At 55.5% G+C, this 18466-nt stretch overlaps 2 protein-coding genes across 6 annotated transcripts in view; one reads left to right on the forward strand and one right to left on the reverse strand.

The window, feature by feature from the left end:
- Nucleotides 1-534: 534 nt before the first annotated feature.
- Nucleotides 535-13652, forward strand: LOC130391485 (long-chain-fatty-acid--CoA ligase ACSBG2-like). 4 transcript variants are annotated; one of them, XM_056601652.1, is made up of 16 exons: nt 535-656; nt 894-947; nt 2061-2129; nt 2561-3000; nt 4108-4385; nt 4806-4894; nt 5476-5596; nt 6504-6584; nt 7291-7440; nt 8272-8439; nt 8525-8706; nt 9083-9316; nt 9789-10006; nt 10282-10421; nt 10712-10955; nt 12371-13652. In XM_056601652.1, the coding sequence occupies exons 3-16, from the start codon at nt 2071-2073 to the stop codon at nt 12463-12465; spliced, it is 2499 nt and encodes an 832-aa protein (XP_056457627.1). In that variant the 5' UTR covers nt 535-656; nt 894-947; nt 2061-2070; the 3' UTR covers nt 12466-13652. The 4 variants fall into 4 exon arrangements, with proteins under 4 accessions (XP_056457627.1, XP_056457626.1, XP_056457625.1 ...); XM_056601651.1 differs by having other exon boundaries at nt 536-656; nt 2558-3000; XM_056601650.1 differs by lacking the exons at nt 535-656; nt 894-947 and having other exon boundaries at nt 980-2129.
- A 3949-nt stretch (nt 13653-17601) lies between these two features.
- LOC130392584 (flavin reductase (NADPH)-like) overlaps nt 17602-18466 on the reverse strand; it is a 9625-nt gene continuing 8760 nt past the window's right edge. For both annotated transcript variants that reach the window (XM_056603136.1, XM_056603137.1), the window contains exon 5: nt 17602-17972. In XM_056603136.1, the coding sequence (XP_056459111.1) occupies nt 17827-17972 (146 nt within the window). In that variant the 3' untranslated portion in view covers nt 17602-17826. The remainder of the gene's footprint in view (nt 17973-18466) is intronic.

Raw genomic sequence — 18466 nt, forward strand, 5'->3', positions numbered from 1 at the left:
TATATTTACCACCCCCTCCCCTCCCCAGCCCAGCCGGGTTAATACCGGTTGGCGCTAATAATAACCTCAATGTGAGCTGAAGAACTATCGGTCTAAAAACGTTATTATTAATTAATGAATTATTATTTAGAATTAAAAACAAAATGCTTTAAATCGATGATGTGTTGGAAAGTTGTTTTAAGGCCCCAGGCTGATTCTCCATGAATCAGTAACCGGCTCATCACTTTCTTCATGGGTGGCTCACATGGGCGGGGGCACTGATTAGGTTGTTTTCACTTGTTCTTGAAGCTTTAGCCCATATCCTTATCCTCAAGGGGCTTACTCCATTCCTGACAAGAAACCAAAAACCCAACCCGTATCTGCAATTATTCATTAAACATTGTGTTGGAATGTGGCGTTGCTCAGTGCAGGAGTCACATGTCGGTTCCTTAGAGACGGTGACCTTTGGTTCTGTCAGAGAACACGTGTTCCACACTTCACCGCGGGGGACGGAGGTGTGTGCGTGCGTGTGTTATGATTTACCCACAAGCAAGTCCCTCATAGGCTGTCAGTGAAGCGGGGCAGTGACACTTGGTGGGACACTTGGGCCACAAGAGGTCGACCCAGGATTCTGCTCTTCACCTGACTCTGCGTCGCTCTCTCTCTGCATCTGGAAGGTGGGCCCATTGTGGAGCGACTTCATGCTCATAAGTGTGGTAATGTGTGAGTGTTGTGTTGTTGTTCCGTGGTGATTGTATCCCTGCTAGCGTTGAGGCGGGGCTAGGCCTGCTTTGTTTGGCCACGCAGCCTCACGCCTTCACGTCTCGTAAAGACCTGACAGGTGTTCTCTGCTCGTGACCTTGTCCCGGTGTGAGATCATATCACCAACAGGGTACTGTTTGTGTCTGTCCTAGACTCCGGTAGAGCGGACTATTTTTAAACAGAAGAAGAGGTCAACGCGCAATCATGTAAGTTCTTTACGCTTTAAGGGGAAATGATCTGCATTACTGTACAAACGGTTAAATAATTACAGGGATTTATCCTGCTGCGCATTGGACTGAGCTGATTAAGTTTACCATGCAACCAACCGCTCTCCATGTGCAGTTTTAGGGGTTGTCAGGAGGACTCGTTGTTCAGTGTTTGGTCAGCAGAAGGGCCCCTCTCAGCAGGAGGGCCCGTGGAAACACCGTGTTTATGTGTAGGCTGCTTGGGGCCATCTGCCAGACAGCGGCTGTAGAAGTGGTTACGTTGTTGGTTAAACATCTTTTGAACCATCTGAGGTGAATGTGAGCGCCTCCTCTCTGATCTAGAAGTGCAACTGAAGGTTGAATATCAGAGGGGCTGAGCTTCCATCAAGGTCCACATCGCACTTTGCAAAAAGGGTTAAAGAAGAGTATGAAAAAAAGTGGGTTCATATGAATGTGGACTTAAAGGTGTCCCAATGTGTGGTTCTCTGCAGCCATGGCTCATGTTGCCACACCAACGTGAACTTTAACCCAGATGACAAACATTATCTCCACATCGGTGATATAACACGATTGTCTCACTATCTTTATGCTCAAAGCCAACAGAAAAGATCACCAGTGTCTTGTGAGGCTCATCTGGAGATTGGAAATCAATTACGTTTTACTACTGATCGGTGAACTGCTGTCCCAGATCCGTCCTCCACCACCAGAGGGCGTTCATCTACGGCCTTCAGGGCCGGGGAGAAGCAGACGTTGATTTGAGGACCACCCATTGGCTGAGGCCTGGGTTGCCCTCTGTCACACCTGGGTCCACCTGTCTCCTTGAACGTCTGCGCTGCGTGCAGTGACACAACACGGACCTGACCATGCCCTCACGGTGTTGGCAGCAGCCCCGAGGTTTCAACATTCTAAACACAGCGGTCAGCGATGGGTGCCACCGACGGATGTGGCAACGTCGCGTTCCATGACCTCACAGATGGCCGCCCTTATATCAACCCCTCAGAGCGCTGCTCTCAGTCTCAGACTCAGAATGAATCAGAGAGCTAACATGGCAGGAACCAAGACTGCGATCTCACTTCCTTTTCAGTCAGTCTCACTCACTTCCTCCTTCTACAGCCCTCGCAGGATGGATACCGAGGACGTGCTGAGCTGCAGCCCTCCGCACCACGAGCCGGTTGCCCCGAGGTTAGTGACACAGCCGGCACTCTGCTTACATGATTACACACCCTGCTTGTGATCCGTCTCCTTCCCGTTCAGATTGGACCTTTCATCTCCAACAACGTAGTGTTTGTGGAGAAGACCCGGCGTACTCGTGCGTACAGCCCCACTAGATGTGCTCCACGGTCATTAGATAATGGGATATCTTCATGGAGATGATAGTGGAGCTGACGTAGAAGGACACTCGTGGTTCACAGCCTCCGCCAGCACTATCTCCTCACATCCCATTCAGCCTCCAGGGCTTCTGTTGGGAGCACATGTTGTGAGCCTTCATTGAACCTTCTCCACCCCTCTCCCCTCTTCTCCACCCCTCTCCCCCCCTCTCCATCCTCCCCCCTCTCCCCCCCTCTCCCCTCCTCTCCCCTCCTCTCCACCCCTCTCCCCTCCCCTCCCAGCAGCGGCTCTCAGCCGTCCCAGGCGGGGCCTGACCTCGTCCAACCACCACAGAAGGAGGTCCTCTCCAGCCCTCCGGTGGTCAGCGCAGAGCCCCCCGGGGCCCATATGGCAGGGCCCCAGAGTCCTGCTGCTGGGGCCCTCGCTGTGGAAGACGCTCTCAGCCACACGGCCCGGGCCTCGACGCTCTCAGAGGAGACACCAGAGGAGACACCAGAGGAGACACCAGAGGGGACACCAGAGTTGACACCAGAGGAGACACCAGAGGAGACACCAAAGGAGACACCAGAGGAGACACCAGAGGAGACACCAGAGGAGACACCAAAGGAGACACCAGAGGAGACACCAGAGGAGACACCAGAGGAGACACCAGGGCCGACCTGTCAGACCACACCTCCGAAGCCGCCCAGATGTCCTGAGGAAACATCTGGAGCTCCTTCTGAAGGTAGCTTATTGGTTGATGGGAGACATGCGATATGATCCGTAGATATGATGTAATACGATACGATGGGGTGGGAAGGCTCTTCTACAGCAGGGGTTTCCTGACCAATAGCAGGACACAGTGAACATTCTTTATCAGAAAATATTTTCTGTTTGAAGTTTGGAATGGGAAATAATGTACTGATGAGCGATATAGCTTACCGACATCCATCGTCATGAAAATGTCATTCTTATTTTGCTGCAAACCTACGTTTATCCTGTGATAAACGTAGGTTTATGACCACACGTCTATCGTAAGAACGAGCTTGTCGCCATCTGCTGGGCGAAAAAAAACACATTGCACGTACCCCAAAAAAAACTAACGTTCAGATTTGGATTTGTCGTTCTATAATACATATTGGGATTTTTTTTTTTGTGGGATTTTCATTTTGAATATACCTAGAGTCATATCGTCACAAAAGAACTGTCTCCAATAATACTTCTAATTTTTTTGACCACTTTTGTATGCAATTTCAAAGAAATACAACCAGGAATAGCTAAGACGCGTTCTTCTCACAACGGAAAGCTTGTTCTTCAACTAGCAAGGGGGTCTTTCTTCACTTAAGAAGGGGGTCAACACCACGGAAGGCTGTGAAACAGTAACGTGTTACTAATAATCTGTTTCTTTTCTACGTTTGGTGAAGTTCCCGTCCGGCTGGTCAAACGCGTTTCTCAGGCCGTGACCTTTGACCTCCTGTTGGCGGACAGTACATCGTTGTACTGCGCAGCCTCCTTCAGATTGGTCTCGAACGTCGTGTTCTTTCGTTTATCTGCCTTATGTTTTGCTTTTAAGTCGAAACTGATTGTTCCTGACCTGAACCCTGATTAGTGGCCAGGCTGACATTCCCGTGAACCGGTTTCCTCTCAGGTGTCAGTAAGACCAACCCCCCCGCCCCGCGGGGTGCATCTGAGCACGCCTTCATATAGCCTACCCGGCGTCTCACGGGGATAGGAGGAGAGATCACACACTCGCCAGTGTCAGCTCACACTTCGGCGACGCTCGGTTCCTCGGCTCGCTCCACACCGCCTTAAGTGATGGCGGGAACATGGCCTTGTTGTCCGACCCACACAGAGCTCCCCGCTACGCCGCTGACCCCGGCCGCGGCACCCCCGCTGACCCCGACCGAACGGCTCTGGACGTCTACCCGGGACCAGGCGGTGAAGCTGCGGATGGAGGGCTCCGGCCCGGGCTCCGAGACTCCCCTCACCGTCCACCAGATGTTCCTGGAGACGGTGCAGAACTTCGGGGACCACCCCGCCATGGCCTCCAAGGAGGACAGCCGCTGGGTGACAGTCAGCTGGCGGGAGTACTACCGCCAGAGCCGGGCGGCCGCCAAGAGCTTCCTCAAGGTGTGTGTGGCTCCAACCCTTCCCAATTACACTGTTTAACCGTTTAACTGTTTCAGTGTTCAGTGTGTTCCACTGTTTCATAGGCGGCTCTGAATTTCAATCTTCCACCTTGCCACGCAGTGAGCTTAATCTCAGACCGTGACGAATGCTATAGTGCTGTTTACATAGAAGTTCCCTGGAAACACACGCATACAAACACACACACAGACTAGAGGAATCATCTATGGAGCGGACCTGTAACCCGACACCCTGCTGTGTGTGAGACAACACTGCGCTGCTGCTCCTGTTTCATAGCCGTGTCCGCACCCTGGAAATTAGGCGTTCTGTGCGTAAACCAGCGATGGAGGTCATCAGTTAATGAGCCACCGAGAGGTGATGTGGAGGTCTTATGAAACATTAACGTGGACGCTGTTTCCTCAGCTGGGCCTGGAGCGTTACCACGGCGTCGGCATCCTGGGCTTCAACTCCCCTGAGTGGTTCATCGCTGACGTGGGCTGCATCCTGGCCGGGTGAGCAGTCCGTTGGGGTCCTCTGGTTCCTCTGGGTTCTCCTTTTGAGTCCAACTCGGGGAGCAATAATCAACGGGCTATGCGTTGAAATGGTCTGTTCAACCCACCAGCAATCAATAAATGATATGCGCTGACCATTTAAATTCAGGGCCTTTAGCAGACGCTTTCACCCAAAGCGACTTACAATAAGTACGTTAGTCAGAAGAAAGAGAAACAACAATATATCTCTGTGGGTACAGTAAGGAGGTTCATAGAACCAAGTGCCCAGCACTAACCATCACTAGGTTAACCCGTTCCCGTTCGACAGCTGGGGTAAGATGCTACACCATGCTAAGTACGGTTCTCCAGTGGATGGACGTACCTCATACAGTAAGTGTGTAGAGGGGGGGGGGGGGACCAAACGGGGGGGACCCCCCCCCCCCCCTCCCTAAGATGTTGTCGGTGACGTGCAGCCCTCTGAGGCTTCACGGATGCCAGATGAAACCAGACACCCTGGCTCACTGCCAGGGGGGTCAGGGGTCGCGGCCCTTATGTTGAACCGTTGGCGGCGCGCTCCAAAGCTAATATTTGATCCCCCACAGCGGACTGGCGGCTGGTATTTACACGACCAACTCTCCGGAGGCCTGCCAGTACGTAGCGGAGAACTGTGAGGCCAACGTCCTGGTGGTGGAGAACCACAAGCAGCTCGTCAAGATCCTGCAGGTGAGGCTCCGCCCTGTAGGTGAGGCTCCGCCCTGTAGGTGAGGCTCCGCCCTGCAGGTGAGGCTCCGCCCTGCTGCGGCCCTGCTCCGCTTAGCTCCTCCCACCAGGGCTCGCTGGCCAATCGGACGCCAGCAGCCGCTGTAGGAGGCGGGCTGAACACCAACACTGCATCAAGGAGCCAATAAGGAGCTTTCTCTGCCCCTCCAGTAGTGCCTGAAGCAAAAAACGTTTAAAATGGTTGAACCGCCGAAATGTTGCGGAACCAGAGGTCTCATCAGGACTGGTTTATTCAGCATTGAAAGGAATTCTTGGAACGTCCCATTTAAGGGTTGGGAACCTGTCCGTTGGCAGGTTCCCGAAAGTGGAATGGTTGTCAGAAGAGCCAAGCGGAATGTAGATGATTAACCTTCAACAGGCTGAAGGATAATCATGATGAAGATGAGGATCAATCATGATGAGAATGTTGCTTCAGGGCACGTCAGACCTTGAGGCAGAGTATGTCGTCATGTTGTCTTTTCTGGCATCTCGTTATCTACTCTGATTGTAGATTATGGTTAATGGATAACGTGGATGCGACTGTATCCCAGAAAGACATTGATACAATATTTGGTTTTAGATGTGCTAATGAAGAACGAGTAGAGCGCCCCTCCTCATCTGACCATGGTCATTGGCTGGGTTTAGCTTTGCCTGTAAATCAATAGCTGCACCACATTGCACTTAATATTCAACGTCTCAATTAAAGTTCACAATTCTACTGCATACAAGGCCAAATACTTGTAGGTTAATTAGTACCTTTACTGGAAGCTTCGTTCCTAGTTGTGTTGAGCATGACTTCCTTCCCCTTGTTCTAGTTCCTGTCCTGCTATGTGCGATTGTGTTTAACCAAGCGTTTCCTGCCTGGTCGTAGGTGAAAGATCAACTTCCTCACCTCAAGGCCATCGTCCAGTACAAAGACGAGCTGCAGGAGCGTCTGCCCAACCTCTACACGGTGAGAGGGATGAGGGGACCTCGCCTCAGAGGCCTGTGAACAGAGGCCGTCTCCTGAGCTGGGGCGGGGCCAGCAGGGAGGTGCTGGAGGACTCTCTCTCTCTGTGGTCACAGAGCTCACAGAGGAGATAAGAGCACACTGTCTGCTCACAAGAACTCAGCTGCCGACTTCCTGCTGCTTTAGTTCTGCTTTAGTTGTTCGTTACTTATTCCTTTTTTTGTGTGAGCAGTTCGTGGGAAAACGACAAAATACGATATATGTCAATGTCGATAGAGAGCAGGGTGATATGGGAGTGTGCCAGTACAGTATACCTCCAGAATGTGTGTTAGAGCAGGGTGATATGGGAGTGTACCAGTACAGTATACCTCCAGAATGTGTGTTAGAGCAGGGTGATATGGGAGTGTACCAGTACAGTATACCTCCAGAATGTGTGTTAGAGCAGGGTGATATGGGAGTGTACCAGTACAGTATACCTCCAGAATGTGTGTTAGAGCAGGGTGATATGGGAGTGTACCAGTACAGTGTACCTCCAGAATGTGTGTTAGAGCAGGGTGATATGGGAGTGTACCAGTACAGTGTACCTCCAGAATGTTTGGTGTACACCATGAAACCAGCAGGGTCACTATGTTTGCAGATTCAGTTTGGTTTCGTTCCTGATTTTAAAGTGTCAAAGTATGAGCCTAACCATTGGTTGATCTGTGTCCAGTGGGCGGAGTTCATGAAGCTGGGGGAGGAGGTGTCTGACGAGACTCTGGATGCTGTGATTGGTACCCTGAGAGCCAATGAGTGCTGCACCCTCATCTACACCTCGGGTACAACGGGGAACCCCAAGGGAGTCATGCTGAGCCACGATAATGTGAGTCACCTGAAACCCCAAGGCAGACTAAGGGGCCACTCACACTAGGGCCGCGGCCCCGTGCCCGAGCTCATTTGCATACTAAAGTCTAGAACGTCTGGCTAATATGACCACGCCATCCGCATTCCAGCACGGAACAGCCCCTTGGCCACGGCACACTTGGGAGAGGTGTGCCGTGGCCAAAGTACAGATGCTAACGCAACGTGAGCTGGATGACGTAGTCCTTGCGCGACCCTTCTTTCTTTATAGGTCCATGCCCTTCTTCCCCACAACAATCATTTTAAACAATGGCGGCAAGCGGTTCACGAGTGGGTTTACGTTGGTGCGATAGTGTAGTCGAGTGTTTACTTGAAATTTGGGCAGACGAAAGCATTCAGTCGCAGCTGGACACCACGCTTGTTGAGGACGTATTTATCGTATTACGACGTGATGACGTATGTATGAAGGAGCAATCGTGCCCAGGCCACGGCCTTCGGGAGCAGCGTGTCCACGGACCAGCGGGGGGAGTGGGGAAGGGGGGGAATCGTGCTGCATCTTCCTGCAGCACGGAACAGGCAAACGGCCCTAGTGTGAGAGGCCCCTAATAGAGCCACGATAATGTGAGTCACCTGACACCCCAAGGCAGACGAGGAGAGCAGGGTCATGGGAGGGTTACTAGAAGGCCTAAGGGATGCGAGTAGTGGTGGGTGGTTGTGGTTGTGGGTGGGTGGGTGGGTGGAGGTGAAATGAGACCAGAAAAGAACCCCCTTCAGCCCCCTGAAGGGGGGGCCCCGGGCCCCAGGATCCGGCAGCTGGTCTAAGCACCCCCCTGCGCCCCCCTGTGCCCTGCAGCTCACCTGGACGGCGGCGGCGGCTGGGGTGATGACGGAGCTGGTGTACGGCGAGGAGGTGGTGGTCAGCTACCTGCCGCTCAGCCACGTCGCCGCGCAGGTCAACGACCTCTGGATCTCCGTCAAGTTCGCCGGCACCACCTACTTCGCCTCCCCCGACGCCCTGAAGGTACGGAGCGGTCCCGGCGTACCGTCGGCCCGCTGGTCGCTTGTCGTCCTGACGACGCTGACGCTCACCGTGTCCCCCTCTCCAGGGCTCGCTGGGCGCCACCCTGAAGGAGGCGCGGCCCACGGCCTTCCTGGGGGTCCCACGCGTCTGGGAGAAGATGCAGGAGAAGATGAAGGCGGCCGGGGCCAAGGCGTCCCCGCTGAAGATGAGGGTGGCGGGCTGGGCCAAGGGCCTGGGCCTGCAGTACAACTACAGCGTCATGAACAAGTGAGTCCCTCCACTGCAGCGCGGTGAACCAGGAAGTCTCTCCCCAGCCGCGACGCGGGGGGGCGGGGCCCTGCCCGGGGGGGCGGGGCCCTGCCCGGGGGGGGAGGAGTCAGCCTGCGCCTCCATGCAGAGGTAGATCATCTGCCAGATGGCACCAGTTCCGCCCTTACGGGATTCTTGGAATTCTTTGAACTCGTCCTGGTCTGGGTGCGTTTGTTTCGTCCTGGTATGGGTGCGTTTGTTCCGCCCTGATCTGTGTGCGTTGGTTCCTCCCTGATCTGTGCGTTTGTTCCATCCTGACCTGGGTGCATTTGTTCTGTCCTGGTCTGGGTGCGTTTGTTCCGTCCTGACCTGGGTGCGTTTGTTTTGTGGTCAGGGAGCCGGCGGTGCCGTGGGGCTTCATGCTGGCCAACAACCTGGTGTTCAAGAAGGTGCGTCAGGCGCTGGGTCTGGACCGCTGCAAGGCGTGCTTCACGGGCGCCGCCCCCATGACCCGGGAGACGCTGGAGTACTTCATGAGCCTCAACCTGCCGCTGCTGGAGCTGTACGGCATGAGCGAGAGCTCCGGGCCCCACACGGTGTCGTTGCCCGAGGACAACGCCATCATGAGGTGAGGGGGGGGGGCACCATGAGGTGAGGGGGGTGGGGGGGGGGGATGGACATCCACATCGTGTGGGGGGGAACTCCAAAGTTTGGCCAGAAGTGTCCCTCCCCAGGTCTGTGGACCGGGGATGGTTCTCTGAGGGGGGGTTCTGGTCTCCTCCAGAAGTGTCCCTCCCCAGGTCTGTGGACCGGGGCTGGTTCTCTGAGGGGGGGTTCTGGTCTCCTCCAGAAGTGTCCCTCCCCAGGTCCGTGGACCGGGGATGGTTCTCTGTGGGGGGGTTCTGGTCTCCTCCAGAAGTGTCCCTCCCCAGGTCCGTGGACCGGGGCTGGTTCTCTGAGGGGGGGTTCTGGTCTCCTCCAGAAGTGTCCCTCCCCAGGTCTGTGGACCGGGGATGGTTCTCTGAGGGGGGGTTCTGGTCTCCTCCAGAAGTGTCCCAGAGTGGCTGTTTGACGTCGTCTTAACGTCTGTTGTGTCCTAGCTGTGGGAAGGTTCTGAGGGGCTGCCGGACCAAGCTGGACCGGCCGGACGAGGACGGCAACGGGGAGGTGTGCTTCTGGGGCCGGCACGTCTTCATGGGCTACATGAACATGGCCGATAAGACTGAGGAGGCCCTGGACCAGGACGGCTGGCTGCACTCCGGGGACCTGGGCAAACACGACAGCAACAACTTCCTGTTCATCACGGGGAGGATCAAAGGTAGGAGCGGCGGGAGGCCCGAGCACCCTGGGGGGGCCAGGGGGGGGGAACGGCAGCTCCTTAAGACTCAGTTAGGCTCCGCGTCGACGCAAGGCGCAGTTCTGACCCTGTTCTGGTTCTCCATCGGGTCACACGTCAGGCCCTCGTGGTGGACGAAAGGAGGGTCCGCCATAACCCCCCTCGACGTGAAACCATAACTCGCCTTTAGAACCCCCCAGGGGAGGGGGCCAGCGGTCCGCCGGACGGCTCTGATGCTCGTTGTGGTTCCTCCTCAGAGCTGATCATCACGGCGGGGGGGGAAAACATCCCTCCGGTGCCCATCGAGGACGCGGTGAAGGCGGAGGCGTCCATCGTCAGCAACGCCATGCTGCTGGGGGACAAGCTCAAGTTCCTCTCCATGTTCCTCACGCTCAAGGTAAGGCCCCACGCCGTCGGCCCCCTCCATGAAGGCCCGGGGCCCGCCATGAACCCCCGTCATAAGGGTCCGGCCCTCGTTCTCCGGCACTCTCTCTCTGTCACTCAGTCACTCTCTCTCTGTCACTCACTCACTCAGTCACTCTCTCTCTCAGTCACTCACTCCCCCAGTCACTCTCTCTCTCAGTCACTCACTCACTCACTCACTCTCTCTCTGTCACTCACTCACTCACTCACTCACTCACTCACTCACTCACTCACTCACTCACTCTCTCACTCTCTCACTCTCAGTGTGAGGCGGACGAGAACGGCGAGCCCACGGACGACCTGAGCCCGGAGGCCTTGGCCTACTGCCAGCGCCTCGGCGTCACGGCAACCAAGGTCTCCGAGATCGTAGCCAATAAGGAGCCGGCGGTCTACGCGGCCATCCAGGAGGCCATAGAGCGCATCAACGCCAGATCCACCTCCAACGCCATGAAGGTTCAGAAGTGGCTCATCTTGGACCGAGACTTCTCCATCACCGGGGGGGAGCTGGGTGAGTGACGCCTCGGGAAACAGAGACCCAAGGCAGCAAGCTGAACGCTGGGTCCCCAGCCAGGGCTTTAGGAAGACCCAAGGCAGCCAGCTGAACGCTGGGTCTCCAGCCAGGGCTTTAGGAAGACCTCAGGCAGCCAGCTGAACGCTGGGTCTCCAGCCTGGGCTTTAGGAAGACCTCAGGCAGTCAGCTGAACGCTGGGTCTCCAGCCTTGGCTTTAGGAAGACCTCAAGGAGCCAGCTGAACGCTGGGTCTCCAGCCTGGGCTTTAGGAACGCCTCAAGGAGCCAGCTGAACGCTGGGTCTCCAGCCTGGGCTTTAGGAACGCCTCAAGGAGCCAGCTGAACGCTGGGTCTCCAGCCAGGGCTTTAGGAACGCCTCAAGGAGCCAGCTGAACGCTGGGTCTCCAGCCAGGGCTTTAGGAAGACCTCAGGCAGCCAGCTGAACGCTGGGTCTCCAGCCTGGGCTTTGGGAACGCCTCAAGGAGCCAGCTGAACGCTGGGTCTCCAGCCAGGGCTTTAGGAACGCCTCAAGGAGCCAGCTGAATGCTGGGTCTCCAGCCTGGGCTTTAGGAAGACCTCAGGCAGCCAGCTGAACGCTGGGTCTCCAGCCTGGGCTTTAGGAACGCCTCAAGGAGCCAGCTGAACGCTGGGTCTCCAGCCTGGGCTTTAGGAACGCCTCAAGGAGCCAGCTGAACGCTGGGTCTCCAGCCAGGGCTTTAGGAAGACCTCAGGCAGCCAGCTGAACGCTGGGTCTCCAGCCAGGGCTTTAGGAATGAGCAGCTAGCAGCTCTCAGCTGTTAGGGCGAGGCCTGATTGTTGTCCATGTTGCTGGTGTCTCTGTTTGGCTGGAGTCCAGGAGACGTCTCACCTGGTGTCTCAGAAGGCGATCAGCCGGTCTCTGTATGCTAGAGGGGGTTCTAAGAGCCTGGTTAAACGAGGGGGGGGTGCTCGCCTGGTGGGTGTGGTTGAGGAGGAAGTTCCAGAGGGAGGGTGGGGCCACTGAGAAGGCCCCATCACCCCTTTTATCTTAGCCAGTATCTCAGAGTGTGATCAGCCGGTCTCAGGGTGCTAGAGGGTGCTAGAGGGGGTTTGGAGGACAGGATTCCAGGTAGCCCATAAATCCTGGTCGTTCACCTTCTTTTAACACATTTTTATGACGTTATAATCATTACTCATTTACCTAAATACTGCACCACTATAAGTATTGCACCTTTTGCATACTTATAGATGCATGTATCTATTATTTACTTATAGATGTGTAAATTACATACTTGTAGACACTTGTGTATTACATACTTGAAGATACATTTATAGATGACCTATATGATATTACATTCTTGTAGGTATTTGATGTCCCCTATAGAGGCCTCTACAGAGTCCGTAGTATAACCCTCTCCTCCCTTTCCTGGTTCAGGCCCCACGTTGAAGCTCAAGAGGCCCGTGGTGACCAAGAAGTACCAGGAGAAGATCAACGAGCTGTACTCCCTAGTCCCAGAGACCCAGGGCTGAGGGGTCCAGGCTGGGGGGCCCTTGTACCTGAGGCCCAGGCCCGAGAGGCCGGCCTGGAAGAAACGCACATTGATTTATACACTACCATTGGTTTGGACACCCTGACGACTCCTAAACTGCTTGGATTTCCACCTGAGGATCGAGTGATCTCACGCTAAAGAGAGTGAAAATTTAAAGTTTGTAAGAATTTAAGCCCCCGAGAATCTACTGGGACAAGTTGTATTTTCCCAGGATATCTGGGCCCTATTTTTTGCACTTGATTTTAATGTGCTTATTTTACCAGGAAGTGGAGAGCATCTTTCCCTTGGGTCTCAGAACAATATTTAAGATGGTCGTTGTACATAGGAGTTCACGCTACAAATTGCACTTTTTGTAAATATGAGCCGACTGATCCAGAACCAAATGAAGGAGACGAGTTCATTAACTCAAATGGGAACCGGGGTTTAGAGGTTCCACCGGCCTCGGGGCCTGGGGGTTAGATGTTCTCCCCGGCCTCGGACCCTGGGGTTAGATGTTGTCCCCGGCCTGGTGGTTAGATGTTCTCCACGGCCTGGGGGTTAGATGTTCTCCCCGGCCTCGGACCCTGGGGTTAGATGTTCTCCACGGCCTGGGGGTTAGATGTTCTCCCTGGCCTGGGGGTTAGATGTTCTCCCTGGCCTGGGGGTCAGATGTTCTCCACGGCCTTGGGGTTAGATGTTCTCCACGACCTGGGGGTTAGATGTTCTCCCTGGCCTGGGGGTTAGCTGTTCTCCACGGCCTGGGGGTTAGATGTTCTCCCTGGCCTGGGGGTTAGATGTTCTCCCTGGCGGTTAGATGTTCTCCCTGGCCTGGGGGTCAGATGTTCTCCACGGCCTGGAGGTTAGATGTTCTCCCTGGCCTGGGGGTCAGATGTTCTCCACGGCCTTGGGGTTAAATGTTCTCCACGACCTGGGGGTTAGATGTTCTCCCTGGCCTGGGGGTTAGATGTTCTCCCTGGCCTGGGGGTCAGATGTTCTCCACGGCCTTGGGGTTAGATGTTCTCCACGACCTGGGGGTTAGATGTTCTCCCTGGCCTGGGGGTTAGATGTTTCACCAGGCCTGGGGGTTAGATGTTCCACCAGGCTCGATGCCTGATGATGGCAGATGCAAACTGAAGCTGAACTAACACATGAATTACTCAATAAAATAAAGAATGTTGTTTATCTAAAGACTTGTTTCTCAGTTTTGTTCAGAAAATATTCCAAAGAAATTTAGGAATGTTATCCTACAACTCCCAGTGTGGGTCCTCAGAGCGGTGCCGGGGGTAGTGAGTCGGTCCTCAGAGCGGTGCCGGGGGTAGTGAGTCGGTCCTCAGAGCAGTGCTGGGGGTAGTGAGTCGGTCCTCAGAGCGGTGGTGGGGGTAGTGAGTCGGTCCTCAGAGCGGTGCTGGGGGTAGTGAGTCGGTCCTCAGAGCGGTAATCGGGGTAGTGAGTCGGTCCTCAGAGCGGTGCCGGGGGTAGTGAGTCGGTCCTCAGAGCGGTGCCGGGGGTAGTGAGTCGGTCCTCAGAGCAGTGCTGGGGGTAGTGAGTCGGTCCTCAGAGCGGTGCCGGGGGTAGTGAGTCGGTCCTCAGAGCGGTACCGGGGGTAGTGAGTCGGTCCTCAGCAGTACTGGGGGTAGTGAGTCGGTCCTCAGAGCAGTGCCGGGGGTAGTGAGTCGGTCCTCAGAGCGGTACCGGGGGTAGTGAGTCGGTCCTCAGCAGTACTGGGGGTAGTGAGTCGGTCCTCAGAGCAGTGCTGGGGGTAGTGAGTCGGTCCTCAGAGCGGTGCCGGGGGTAGTGAGTCGGTCCTCAGAGCGGTGCCGGGGGTAGTGAGTCGGTCCTCAGAGCAGTGCTGGGGGTAGTGAGTCGGTCCTCAGAGCAGTGCTGGGGGTAGTGAGTCGGTCCTCAGAGCAGTGCTGGGGGTAGTGAGTCGGTCCTCAGAGCGGTGCCGGGGGTAGTGAGTCGGTCCTCAGAGCGGTGCTGGGGGTAGTGAGTCGGTCCTCAGCAGTACTGGGGGTAGTGAGTCGGTCCTCAGAGCGGTGCTGGGGGTAGTGAGTCGGTCCTCAGAGCGGTGCTGGGGGTAGTGAGTCGGTCCTCAGAGCGGTGCTGGGGGTAGTGAGTCGGTCCTCAGAGCGGTGCTGGGGGTAGTGAGTCGGTCCTCAGAGCGGTGCCGGGGGTAGTGAGTCGGTCCTCAGAGCAGTACTGGGGGTAGTGAGTCGGTCCTCAGAGCGGTAATCGGGGTAGTGAGTCGGTCCTCAGAGCGGTACTGGGGGTAGTGAGTCGGTCCTCAGAGCGGTGCTGGGGGTAGTGAGTCGGTCCTCAGAGCGGTGCCGGGGGTAGTGAGTCGGTCCTCAGAGCGGTGCCGGGGGTAGTGAGTCGGTCCTCAGAGCGGTACCGGGGGTAGTGAGTCGGTCCTCAGAGCGGTACCGGGGGTAGTGAGTCGGTCCTCAGAGCGGTACCGGGGGTAGTGAGTCGGTCCTCAGAGCGGTGCCGGGGGTAGTGAGTCGGTCCTCAGAGCGGTACCGGGGGTAGTGAGTCGGTCCTCAGAGCGGTGCCGGGGGTAGTGAGTCGGTCCTCAGAGCGGTAATCGGGGTAGTGAGTCGGTCCTCAGAGCGGTGCTGGGGGTAGTGAGTCGGTCCTCAGAGCGGTGCCGGGGGTAGTGAGTCGGTCCTCAGAGCAGTACTGGGGGTAGTGAGTCGGTCCTCAGAGCGGTAATCGGGGTAGTGAGTCGGTCCTCAGAGCGGTGCTGGGGGTAGTGAGTCGGTCCTCAGAGCGGTGCCGGGGGTAGTGAGTCGGTCCTCAGAGCAGTGCTGGGGGTAGTGAGTCGGTCCTCAGAGCGGTACCGGGGGTAGTGAGTCGGTCCTCAGAGCGGTACCGGGGGTAGTGAGTCGGTCCTCAGAGCGGTGCCGGGGGTAGTGAGTCGGTCCTCAGAGCGGTACCGGGGGTAGTGAGTCGGTCCTCAGAGCAGTGCTGGGGGTAGTGAGTCGGTCCTCAGAGCGGTGCTGGGGGTAGTGAGTCGGTCCTCAGAGCGGTACCGGGGGTAGTGAGTCGGTCCTCAGAGCGGTGCTGGGGGTAGTGAGTCGGTCCAGCCTCCAGGGAGCCGGTTGGCTGGTGGGCGGTTCCTTCCCGCAGGCGTCCGCCTCGAGGGACAACCCGAGACTTCTGAGAACATTAGCTGAACTGGAACTTTTTTTACTGCTAAATTTAAAAACTATTTACAAACGACACGGCCAGAATAAAACCAGGAGTTGCTGCATCCTGGGAAAGTTTCTTCCTAAATAATTGTATTGTGATCCACTGTTTTCCCCTGTGTGAAAAGCGGTTGATAGAATGATGATGTAGATATAACTAACATGGATATAAATAACAGATATGACCACCATAGCTTTAGCTAACTTCACACAAGGTTGCTGATGGGGAAACTTACATATATCTTTGTAAGTTAAGCTTACTGATGTCATTAATACTTAATTAGAATGACATTACAATGGAATGTTAATAACGGACCAAACTGCCATGATCTGCATCAGCTCGTTAAACCCCCTCCGCCCCGCTCAGGTCAAAGGTCAAACACCAAACATTGCAGAGTATCACAGGACGATCCGAGGGTCACGTCCAAGAACAGATAACGTTGGAGCAGGGAGGAGCCACAACCTGTCGCCGTGGAGACGGTAGGACATGCAGGGTGTTGTCATGGAGACGGTAGGACTTCAGTTTCTCCTACTGTAAGCGGTGGGCTCGGGTCAGAGGTCACGGGGGGGGGGGGCCTGTTGTGACCTTGCCTCTGGGCCTCATGACCTCGTCTGAGGCTGACTTGACCTAGGCCTGGTCCCTGGTCTCTGGTCTGGTATCTGGTCTCTGGTCTGGTCTCTGGTCCCTGGTCTCTGGTCCCTGGTCTGGTCTGGTCTCTGGCCTGGTCCCTGGTCTCTGGTCCCTGGTCTCTGGTCTGGTCCCTGGTCTCTGGTCCCTGGTCTCTGGTCTGGTCTCTGGCCTGGTCCCTGGTCTCTGGTCTGGTCTCTGGTCCCTGGTCTCTGGTCTGGTCTCTGGTCCCTGGTCTCTGGTCTGGTCTCTGGCCTGGTCTCTGGTCTGGTCTCTGTTCTCTGGTCTGGTCTCTGGTCTCTGGTCTGGTCCCTGGTCTCTGGTCTCTGGTCCCTGGTCTCTGGTCTGGTCTCTGGCCTGGTCTCTGGTCTGGTCTCTGTTCTCTGGTCTGGTCTCTGGTCTGGTCTCTGGTCCCTGGTCTCTGGTCTGGTCCCTGGTCTCTGGCCTGGTCTCTGGTCTGGTCTCTGTTCTCTGGTCTGGTCTCTGGTCTGGTCCCTGGTCTCTGGTCTCTGGTCCCTGGTCTCTGGTCTGGTCTCTGGTCCCTGGTCTCTGGTCCCTGGTCTCTGGTCCCTGGTCTCTGGTCTGGTCTCTGGCCTGGTCTCTGGTCTCTGGTCTGGTCTCTGGTCTCTGGTCTGGTCCCTGGTCTCTGGTCTCTGGTCCCTGGTCTCTGGTCTGGTCTCTGGTCCCTGGTCTCTGGTCTGGTCTCTGGCCTGGTCTCTGGTCTCTGGGCCTGGTCTAGTCTGACGTGCAGACGAGTCATGTCTTATCGTGGATCAGAATGCTGCAGCCATCCGTCCATCGCCCTGAATGGAGACTGACAGGCCGTTCTGACATGGCTGACATTTTTAGCTGCTTTTCGGATGTCGTGATACGCATCTCCTTGCATTTCTCCATCCCTTTCTGATTCCTCGCTCTTCCTCAGGCGATCTTTATGTACTGGCTCCATTGTCCCACCCAGAGGCTCCGATACCAGGTGAGAGGTGGCTGACACCCTACCTGGAGCCTCCGGGGGAGAACAATGCACACCAACACAGCCTGCACTGTTAGTGTGTGCGTGTGCGTGTGCGTGTGTGTGTGTGTGTGTGTGTGTGTGTGTGTGTTTGTATATTTATCTGTGTGTGTGTGTGCGTGCACACTAAACTGGTTCATCTAACTATACTACAATGCATTGGGACGTCATTAAAAACTAAATCAATATTATGTTCCCAATTTAAACTCTTCCTGGTGCATTCCAAGAATATAATCAGAGTGGTAGATGTACAGAATTACCAATTATAGCAATTGAATATATACATATAAATAATTCCAGAGAGTTGGAGATTATAAATCAGAGTATACCAAATGTCGATGGTCTGACATCGCCCTCTAGTGGTTCAAAGTAAGTAAGAGTCACAAGTCGTAATCGCCATTGACAAACACGATGCATTGATATTAAAGCATTGCATTAAACCATCATGAGGGTATATCATTTATCATTTAGAAAAGAATAAAAAAAGACGTATAAAACATAAGGAAATCGAGCAGCTAGTTCGTTTTTAGCATGTAGTTATTTAGTATGCATGGCCACGCCCTTCTTCACCCAGGCGTCGGCGTCCAGCTGCGAGAGCAGGAAGCGAGCGACGTCCCCCCGGGCGACCTGGCTGCCGACAGCCCCCGGCACGGAGTAGCCCTCATGGGTCAGGAAGTCCTTCTCTGTGGAGGAGAGACTGGCATGATGGGGCCACTACGGTAAGGGACCCCTGAGGTAAGGGGACCATGGGGCCACTACGGTAAGGGACCCCTAAGGTAAGGGGACCATGGGGCCACTACGGTAAGGGACCCCGAAGGTAAGGGGACCATGGGGCCACTACGGTAAGGGACGCCTAAGGTAAGGGGACCATGGGGCCACTACGGTAAGGGACGCCTAAGGTAAGGGGACCATGGGGCCACTACGGTAAGGGACCCCGAAGGTAAGGGGACCATGGGGCCACTACGGTAAGGGACGCCTAAGGTAAGGGGACCATGGGGCCACTACGGTAAGGGACGCCTAAGGTAAGGGGACCATGGGGCCACTACGGTAAGGGACCCCTAAGGTAAGGGGACCATGAGGTCACTACGGTTAGGGACCCCGAAGGTAAGGGGACCATGGGGCCACTACGGTAAGGGACCCCTAAGGTAAGGGGACCATGGGGCCACTACGGTAAGGG

Source organism: Gadus chalcogrammus, chromosome 11, assembly GCF_026213295.1.
Source record: "Gadus chalcogrammus isolate NIFS_2021 chromosome 11, NIFS_Gcha_1.0, whole genome shotgun sequence".
Taxonomy (NCBI): domain Eukaryota; kingdom Metazoa; phylum Chordata; class Actinopteri; order Gadiformes; family Gadidae; genus Gadus; species Gadus chalcogrammus.